Here is a 10936-nt window from a genome sequence, read left to right as displayed (position 1 = left end):
CTTTACTCATGCAGCTTCAAGAGTATAAATGCCATCGGCACCTCCCTGCTGCGCTACATCACAGATGCCTCCGCTGCTGCTGCTGCTAATACCCTTTCCCAATCATCCGCCAATCTCCCGTCACCATACTATGACTCAGTTTATATTATACCCAGGAGCGGGAGGAGTGGGGGTGGTGGAAGGGAAAGGAGAAGCATAAATGCGAACGTGCATGTGTGTATGTGTGTGTGTATGTGTGTGTGAGTGTGTGTGTAGAAAATTGCCAAAAGTCAGACTATTTAGATGTTCAGAGGAAATAGTCACACTACTAATATATATATATATACATATATATATATGTATATATATACATACATATATATATGTATATATATATATATGTATATATATATGTACATATATATGTATATATATATATATATATATGTATGTATATATATATATGTATGTATGTGTGTGTATTGTTGTTACTTGGATGTGGGTAGGGGGAGAGAGGGGGTGCATACGTCCCACAAACTCAGACATGGGGGAAAAGGTTGCAGTGATGATGGAACTTGGACTTACTGGGATGCAAGTGCACATGCACTGTACACACACACACGATATACAGGGGTTGGACAAAATAATGGAAACATCACTTTTATTTAACTATTTTCTTCTATTCTTCTGTTGGCAACATGACAAATCCCAAACTGTTCTAGTTTGTATATTTGTGTTTATATGCATTATTTATTCATTATTGTACTTCACGATGTAGCCCTCTGTTTTTAAAATTTGTTTTTTTATTCTTTTGCAGATATTTATATTTAAATAAGTTAAACTGCATGACCTATCTGATTTCCAAAGAGGACAAATTGCTCGAGCATGGAGGACTGGAGCTTCATATGCTAAAACTGCTGAGTTGTTGAATGTTTTGAGAGGCACGGTCTGAAATATTATGTTGGTATTCCAAAACAAAGGTAAAACCAGTTGTAGCAAAGAATAATTCTGGACAGAATGCAAATCTCACAGAGAGAGAGACCACAAAATAGTGACATGTGTTGTCTTAAAACCATTGAACTATAAACAGCAAAAATGACAACAGAGCTAAACCATTATCCTACCAATCTTGTGTCAAACAAAACAGTTTGTTCTGAGCTCCATGAAAGTGGATAACATGGGAGGGCTGCAAGTGCGAAACATCTTTTGTCCCCCATCAACAATAATGAATAGAGAAAAAAAAAAAATGGTCACTAGACTATTAGAAGTGGTCAATGGCTCAGTGGAACAATGTCATTTTCTGTGGTGAATCATCCCATATCAGGGTAAATTTATGTATGAAGACATTTCAAAGAAGTCCTTAATTCTGATTGTTTGGCCCCCATCTTGAAGCATGGAGGTGACTTTGTGGTGATTTGGGCTGCCATATTATAGAATTCTCTTGGCCAATTGGTTGTTCTATGTGGTAGAGTTAACTCAGCTAAGGATTAGCTGAGTATTTTGGCAGATCACGTCGATCCATTGGTACAGACACTTCTCTGATGGTAGTACAGTTTTCCAGGACAACAATGTGCTGATTCACAAGGAAAATCATCATCATCATCATCGTTTAATGTCTGCTTTCCATGCTAGCATGGGTTGGATGGTTTGACTGAGGACTGGTGAACCAGATGGCTGCACCAGGCTCCAAACTGATCTGGCAGAGTTTCTACAGCTGGATGCCCTTCCTAACGCCAACCACTCTGAGAGTGTAGTGGGTGCTTTTACGTGCCACTCACGTGGTACTGGCAACGGCCACACTCAAAATGGTAAGCCACTTGGACTGGTCCCTAAAATCACTGAATCTAAATATAATAGATTGAAAGTGCATTTTGGAGCAGCAAGTGAGGAGCTGCTTCTCTTTGTCATTTTCACTGAAAGAGTTAAAGCAGGTTTTACTTGAAGAATGGCTCAAAATTCTCCAAACCACTTTTCAGAACCTGTATGAGTCAATTCTTCAATGTATTAAAGCTGTGATTAATGCCAAAGGCAGACCAACTCCTTTGGAGTTCAAGATGGGAGAGCCGTTATCTTGGTTGGTAACAAAAGGTTTCCCTTTCAGAGTGAAAGGCAGATTGTATGATACTTGTGTATGAACAGCAATGCTATACATTAGTGAAATGTGGGCTGTGAATGCTGAGGATATGCAAAGACTAGAAAGTGTGCATAGGTAACAAAGTGCAAATGTATCGAGAGAAAAACTGGACATAAAGAGCATCAGATGTAGTATGCAAGAGAGATGACTGTGTTGGTATGGTCATGTGATGCATATGGATAAGGACAGCTGTGTAAAGAAGTGAGATCTCTAAATATGGGTGGGACTTGTAGAAGCGGGAGATCTAAGAAGACATGGTATGAATATGTGAGAGCTGTTTGAGTAGAGCTTAGAGATGATGATAAAGACATGTGATTGTCATGGGTGGTATTTAGAGTAGAGTTAGGAAATGATGGTAAATTTAAGATCAAATACAAACCTTTTTAATTTTAGCATCTTTGATCTTCTCAAGGGCGATACGGATTTTCTCAGCCTGCAGTCTTGCCTTCTGCTCCTCCTGCAATGTACAAATAATGGTTGTAATAGGGAGTTACTGGAACTCATATACATGAGTATATACATAGGTGGGTGTGTACACATATACTTGCAATATAAAATAACACATTCTGCTTTCAAATGCATAGAATACATTTTTTTTTCAATTTGCAGACACCTTAGTTTTATGACTATCAATTCATATTTACAGTCGTGGCATAAAATTTGGAACACAGGCCTGAAAATTAGAATTTTTATATATAAGGAGGCGCGTGGCTCAGTGGTTAGGGTATCAGCATCATGATCGTAAGATTGTGGTTTCGATTCCTGGACCGGGCGATGCGTTGTGTTCTTGAGCAAAACACTTCATTTCAGGTTGGTCCAGTCCACTCAGCTGGCAAAAATGAGTAACGCTGCGATGGAGTGGCGTCCCGTCCAGCTGGGGAACACATACGCCATTGAAACCAGGCCCATGAGCCTGGCTAGGCTTTAAAAGGGCGCATTTATTTTAATTTTATTTAATGCCCAAAGTTATATTTAATCTGCAATATATTATTACTTGGCCAAAAGTTTGGAACATAATTCTGAAAATTAGAATTTTTATATTAAATGCCCAAATATATATGTTGTATATATTTGAATCAAATTGTACTTGGGGAATAACAATTTTAATTTTTGAAAAAATGTTCCAAACTTTTGGTCATGACTGTATTTGTGTTATTCCACACACATATAACAGTGCGGAGTTATTATGCATGTTATTACCGCAATACCACAATAATGTGTACACACAATTGCTGTAATACCCTATACCCCTATATGATCTCAGTACAATGGTTAGAAAACCTTACATCCCAATTTAGGGTACATACTCCTGTTATACCGACTTATCACAATATAAGTTTTATATGGTGTTTTAGATTATAATGTATCTCACTGTGGGGTGAACTGTTTATACAGGGTAAAAGATGTGTTGTACTCAGGGTACATGCAAGACAATTCATTAAATCAGACTGGTTTATGTGAAGACAAAATAAATATAACAAATGTGTGTATAGTAGTATTGTATGCAATGATTATAAATCATGAATATATTTAACACCAGTGTATATAACAATTACCATGACTACCATTAGTGCTACAACAAAGACCACAACGACAACATCACCAATCCTTATAACTACTACCACCACAACAACAACAACAACGAGAATCTTATTGAAGGTATCAATCTGAAACAACCACCACAACCATCTCTACCCTAATTACAACCTCATCCTCATTACCACACTGACACCATTATCATCATCATTGTCATTGTCGTCATCGTCTTCACCAGCGTCTTCGTCATCGTCGTCATCGTCTTCGTCATCATCATAATCAAATGTCTGCTTTCTTTGCTGGCATGGGTTGGACAGTTCAACAGGAGCTGGCGAGCTGTACCAGGCTCCAACTGTCTTGTTTTGGCATGGTTTTCTTTGACTGAGTGCATTCCTAACACCAACCACTTTACAGCGTGTACTGGATGCTTTTATGTGGCACCAGCACAGGTGATTTTTACATGGTAACAACAGCACAGGTGTGTCTTATGTGGCACTAGCATAGGTGCTTTTTACATGGCACCAGCACAATATCCCTCCAAATGGGTTCATTGATATTCATATCTTTTTTCCTTAATGAAACCATGGGCCATTATCTTTGGAAATACTGCTGTATTATCAACCCTTCACCATTCAGATTATCCTGTCACATGTCATACTTATCTATTCATGTTGTCTTGAATCAATATTGCGGCTGTGTGGTAAGTAGCTTGCTTACGAACCACATGGTTCCGGGTTCATTCCCACTGCGTAGCACCTTGGGCAAGTGTCTTCTACTATAGCCTCGGGCCGACCAAAGCCTTGTGAGTGGATTTGATAGACAGAAACTGAAAGAAGCCCGCCGTATATATATATATATATATATATATGTATGTGTGTGTATATGTTTGTGTGTCTGTGTTTGTCCCCCCAACATCGTTTGACAACTGATGCTGGTGTGTTTACGTCCCCGTAACTTAGCGGTTCGGCAAAAGAGACCGATAGAATAAGTACTAGGCTTACAAAGAATAAGTCCTGGGGTCAATTTGCTCGACTAAAGGTGGCGCTCCAGCATTGCCACAGTCAAATGACTGAAACAAGTAAAAGAGTAAAAAGAGTATCTCTTAGCTTCAAGATCTTGATAATGCGACTGTTTATTTTAAGAACAACATTGTAGGATAGTGTGAGAGGCTGGATCTGGCTGGTTTAAATGCTGGAGGGTTAATATTCGTGCATTTCGGTGGGGAAAACAACAGCATCAGTAACAACAACAACACCAGCAACAATAACAACAACAACACCAGCAACAATAACAACAGTGAACATATGAGAACAGTAAGAAAGTAACAATAACTAGGCATGAAACATTTTGGCGCAGCTGTTTCGGCGCCGTCAGTTTGGCATTGCTGGTTCAATGCTGATATTTTAATGTTTCTGATGTTCTCTCCCCTCCTCACTTTGCCTGTTTATCTGTGCAAACATGGCTGCGTATGAGGAGAGGGACAGTAGTTAGGTTAATTACAATCAATTAATAAATTGTAATGTTTTCTTTCTCACTCTCCCTCACTTCTTCTATCCGTGTGTGTGTGTGTGTGTGTGTGTTTGTGTTTTTTTTTGCTTCCAATTGCCAGAACGAGTTGAGTATCCAGTCACTTGTGCCAAAACCGACAGCATCAAAACAGCTGCATTAAATTGTATCATTCCAAGCTCAATCGGTCAGAGCACCGCAACGCGTAATCACGGAGGTGTGAGTTCGAGTCTCATAGCTAACCACCTACACTTTTTTCTGCAAAATAGGGGTAGTTTATCCTGTTCAGGCTATATTATTAGCATTATCCTGCGATTGAGAATTTAAAATCACTTCTTTAAGAGCAATAGTAACAAAAAGTGTTGCTTTGAGGTTTGGAACAGTTGTTGATACACACAGAGACATTGTGGAACACTCCCAAAGAATGGTCACTTGACTAAGATGGGTCATTTGCCATCAACACATTCCAACCTCTCGCCCACATACATGCTGTCTCATCTGTCTTTCCAACTACTAATACTACTACTACTACTACTACTGCAACAATGACAACAATGGTTTCTGCTCTTTGTTTGAAGCTAACTTATCTTGTGTCATCTCCTCTCAGGGACGCCCTTGTCGCTTATTTCCTATGTTATCTCTGCTACCCCATGCTCAATACTAACCCAAATACCAAGCCCTTCCTCACCAGAACATTGTCCCTCTGGAATTTCCTCCCTGCATTGTTTTTTTTCTGCAGCCATTAACTTACAACTATTCAAGAAGAATGTTAACCACACTGATCTCAGCACTCTTGGAGAGCCTGTGAACACCATGGGCATTGGTCCCATCTTCCAGACCAACCAATGTAGGAGGCCCAAAACACTGAACAATTCAAATGTGAGCAACATTAACTATAGCAACAGTTAACAATACAATAACATCAGCGAGCATCATAATAATAATAATAATAATAATAATAATAATAATAATAATAAACAACAATAATATTAAACAAGAATAGTAATGTCAAAAGATTGATAGCAATAGTAAAAATAAATACCAAACATGTAAGAACAACAAGATATTAGGGTTCTACCTTCTCTGCCACATACTAAGACCTTCGTCTATGCTAAGTTTACTTTGGGATTTGCTTGAGTCTAGGCTTAGTTTCCAAAACTGGAGTTTTCTCTCTAATTCCTTTACAGATTCAGCTATGAGAACTAGATTATCAATGAATAAGAGCTCCCATGTACAATCCTTCTATTATGGCCTGTAGGACCATAATGAATAGGTGGGGGACAGCGAACTGAACCTAAATGAACTCTTATACCTACACATTAAATTTATTGCTGAAACGGTTATTGGTTCTCACTTTACTTAATGCATCTTCGTACAAGGCTTCTACAACTCTCCCAAGCCATACGTCAACACCTTGTTTCCTTAGTGACCACCAGATGTACATGGTACCTAGACAAGCGCCTTCTCCAGGTTAATGAAGGCCAAGAATAATGGCTCACTCTTAGTCAAGTATTTCTCCTGCAATTGCTTCATTAGGAAAATTGTATCCCTGGTACCTCTTCCAGGCACAAAATCACAGATGTTTTCCTCTAAGGTGTCTCCTTTGCCTTTGTAGCAGTTTACAATGATACTGCTATGTCAGTCATTGGGTATGACTCCTTCTTATGACTTAGCTATCCTGGAGTTAATCATATATCCTACCTCACCAAATATTTTGAGTACATCTGCAACTGTCTCTGATGGACCCACTGCTTTCCCTCTATTCATGTCTTTAATCAGTTTATCTACAATGCTGCTTTCAACATGAATGACTGGTGCTGAAGGGTCAGCACAAGGTAGCCCCTTGTGCTATACACATTCAATAACCTCTCATAATAATACTTCCATACCATTTTCTTGTCTTCCATCTCAATGGTAAATATGCCTTCATCATTCCAATGACACCTTGGTTCTCTCTAACACATTGCCTGGCAATTCTGAATACTTCATACCATTGATTCTCACATTGCAGGACAGGTGAAAATTTCTTCTGTTAGCCAATTATCACATCACCTAGCTGCTTACTGGCTTCTCAACCATGTCCACCACCATATTAAATTAGTTCGTCTGATCTGTAGATCTAAGCAGGTTATTTCACAGAAATTCCCAGTTGTTATCTACATAACAAGTATCTAAATATTTCTCTCTACAGCGAAATGCGTCAATTAGAATTTTTCTAAATCTATTCCCAATTGTGAGGTCTTTTTCAATTCCATATCATTCTTCTCCATGTCATCTTTCATTTATACATCTTCCTAGCTCTGACTTTGAAGTCACTAGCCATCAACCTATGTTGTACAGTGCGTTCATCACACAGTAAGGTTTGAGTATTTATAATAACCCTTCTTCCCTGCTCCTTGGTGAGAATGTAATCTATCTGACTTGTGTGTTTGTCAGATTGGTAAGTGATGAAATGTGGTTGGCAGGTTTCCTAAAGTCTGTGTTGCAAATTGGTAAATCAGTTGCATCGGAGAACTCCAGGAGCCTTGCACCCATCTTAGAAAAATAAAGGGAAGAAAGAGAAACTAGGGCAGTTGAAAATATGAAAACAAAACCTCAGGCCTTCGACAAATTTGCAAAAGAATATGCCTCAGTACACTACAAGATAGGGCCACTGTTTGATGAAAACAGTCCAGCGACTGCAGACTCCACAAGGGTAAGTGTACTACTAAATAAACAATTCCAAAGTGTTTTCACCTCTAAACTTGGAAATATACAAATAAGCAAGCTTGGTGAGTTTTTCAACACTGCAGATCCACACAGGGAAGAGGCAACCATCACTTATATTGACATTAGCAAAGAGGGTATAATATTGGCCATTGATGAGATGAACCTGAACTCAGCCTTGGGCCCTGGCAGTTTTCCAGTTAAGGTTTCAAATATCCTGTCCACAAAGGAGGAATGAGAGCAGATGCTAAAAATGACAGGTTTCTCTCTCTGGCTTCACATGTTAACAAAGCCGTGGAATGTATTGTCAGAAGGAAGCTTCCCTGCTCTGTAATTCGATAGGGGCAACTACACTGCTGGGGAAGACTCACGTTACATAACCAAACAGAGGTTATTTCTCATGTATATAAAACAATGAATATAAAACAGTTAAAAGGAGTACTGACCAAATTACTTGTCGAGCAAGGCCACTTCCTAAAATGACACTATGATCTTGTGCTCACTCACCCCTCCTCATCTCTCTGTCTGTTGGTATTTAATACTTCTTGTTAATTAGTAAATGAATTTCAAGTTTTACTACTCTGTCACTCTGCCAGAGGTTACACTGCGTGGAACTTTATTCAATAGGTTGTATAATGAGATGCAGGTCATCGTTATCATTCATTATTATCATTTGATGTGTGTTTTCCATGCTGGCATGGGTTGGACGATTTGACTGGAGCTGGCAAGGTGAGGAGCCACACCTAAGTCTTCAGAGAATAAATGTTTCTTTGGAACATCTAATCTCAAACTCTTGCATTATTACATAAAAAGCTACAGTAAACAGCAGGAGAATGAGGACAGGGCCCAGGTGACCCCCTACCAGGAAACTAAATCCCTACATGAAATTTCTGCTAATCACAGCAGCTCTCATGAAATATCCATTTACATTTAACTTCCTCCTTACCCACCAGAAATATTGGTCTCTTTCTCTCTCTCTCTCTCTCTCTCTCTCACACACACACACACACACAAACAAACAAATGTTTTTCAAGATCCTTCATAGATTCTGCAGACTCCTAATATGAAATACAAAGTAAATATACTATAGAGACATTTTCAGCCACAATAAACATTTTTCTCTACACTTTGTCCTTAAGTCTTCAGAGGATTTACTGCATTTGTGTAATTTACTGCATTTATAAAAGCAGGAAAAAAAAACAATTATGATTTGCACAAACACTAATATGTGCATCCGAGGATGTAGACATGTTCTGCACCTATGAAACTTGACTACACTGAGAGATACTTCCTTTCACCTGATCACTTACGTATGTGTGTGTGTGTGTGATATATATATATATATAATAGTTCTGATAAAGGGTAAAAAAAAAAGACCTCCTTCAGTCATGAGATTGCATCTAGAAAGTTCCCCTCCGAGGTGCAAGTCAGGGCAAGGCTGTTTATGGAAGACCAGCAGACACCCATGCATACCCCTCTTCACGCCACCAATGTCATCCACGCTGGAGGCAAAGGAGCATCGGTGACATCGCAACTCATTTCTACAGCTGGGTGAACTGGAGCAACATGAAATGAAGTGTCTTGCTCAAGAACACAACACAACACAACACAACACAGAGTCTGGCTTGGGAATCGAACTCACTATCTCATGATTGTGAGCCCGAAGCTCTAACCACTGAGCGATGTGTACACTGAAAAATATATAGTTCTGATATACACACTGTGAAATGTTAAGGTTTATCTCTACAGATATAGAAAGTCTAACCAGCACTGATTTTTGGTGTATAGTTTACTCTTTTACTTGTTTCAGTCACTTGATTGCAGCCATGCTGGAGCACCGCCTTTAATCGAGTAGATTGACCCCAGGACTTATTCTTTGGCTGCCTAGTACTTATTCTATCGGTCTCTCTTACCGAACCGCTAAGTTACGGGGACGTAAGCACACCAACATCGGTTGTCAAGCGATGCTGGGAGGACAAACACAGACACACAAATATATATGATGGGCTTCTTTCAGTTTCTGTCTAGCAAATCCACTCACAAGGCTTTGGTTGGCCCGAGGCTATAGTAGAAGACACTTGCCCAAGGTGCCAGTGGGACTGAACTCAGAACCATGTGGTTGGTAAGCAAGCTACTTACCACACAGCCACTCCTGCGCCTATTTCTGTAGAATATCTGTAGAGATAACCTTAGCAAGTAATGTAAAAGCACACTGCGAACACAGTAGACTTATGATAAACGTTGAGTATATTTTATAGTATACAATAGTTGCATGCCAAAATATCACATACCCACATTGTGAAATATATCATTTGCTATACATATATAAAGATACTTACCACATCAGTATAAATAAGTAAAGTAATGAAAACAATATCTATATACACAAAATTGATATATAAACATATATGTATATATATATATAAACACACATACACACACCAGTAGACAACATATAGACAATAATAAAATAACAATATAAATACATAACACACAACAATACATTGATAAAATTAATAATATTGTCCATACCACATAACACTAGAGGTGTGCTCAGTGACGGCTAACCCAGGGTTAAAGAACACAACAACACATAATATATCAGGAAACACTGGTGATCGTTGCAGCAGAAATTTGTTGAATTAAACTATCTTTCACACAAACTTATTACTGCTCTTCGCCCCCACCCTGGTTGCTCATGGATAAATAATTAAAATTCTCTTCATGTCACACTAACATTAAACACTCGGGGAACAAAATTTTACTAATATATATTATACATCATACTGCTACATATGCTACTACGTGCATGTGTGCATAATTTACGTACATATACATGATTGCGTATACATACACATTTATATCTATGTCTATCTCTCTGTACATACATACATACACACACACACACACACATACGAAATGATAGATTAAATTGTATAATTATGCAGCACTGATAATTACAAATGTCAAAACAACAGAGCATGCAACATGCATGTATATGTGTGCGGGTGTGTATATTTATATACATTTATATATACGTGTGTGTGTATATATATATATATATATATATATACA

At 38.5% G+C, this 10936-nt stretch overlaps 1 protein-coding gene across 1 annotated transcript in view; it reads right to left on the bottom strand.

Annotated features, from left to right (window-relative positions):
- The window catches only part of LOC106878494 (ras-associated and pleckstrin homology domains-containing protein 1), a gene marked incomplete at its 3' end in the record, with an annotated part of 336047 nt that overhangs the window by 20758 nt on the left and 304353 nt on the right, over positions 1-10936 (bottom strand). Inside the window, exon 6 of the mRNA XM_052970936.1 lies at positions 2493-2570. Coding sequence (XP_052826896.1) covers positions 2493-2570 — 78 coding nt within the window. The remainder of the gene's footprint in view (positions 1-2492; positions 2571-10936) is intronic.

This window comes from Octopus bimaculoides, chromosome 9 (assembly GCF_001194135.2).
Source record: "Octopus bimaculoides isolate UCB-OBI-ISO-001 chromosome 9, ASM119413v2, whole genome shotgun sequence".
NCBI classification, from domain to species: Eukaryota; Metazoa; Mollusca; class Cephalopoda; order Octopoda; family Octopodidae; genus Octopus; species Octopus bimaculoides.
Note: the sequence above shows the minus strand (reverse complement) of the source record. Positions and strands in the feature narration are given on the sequence as shown.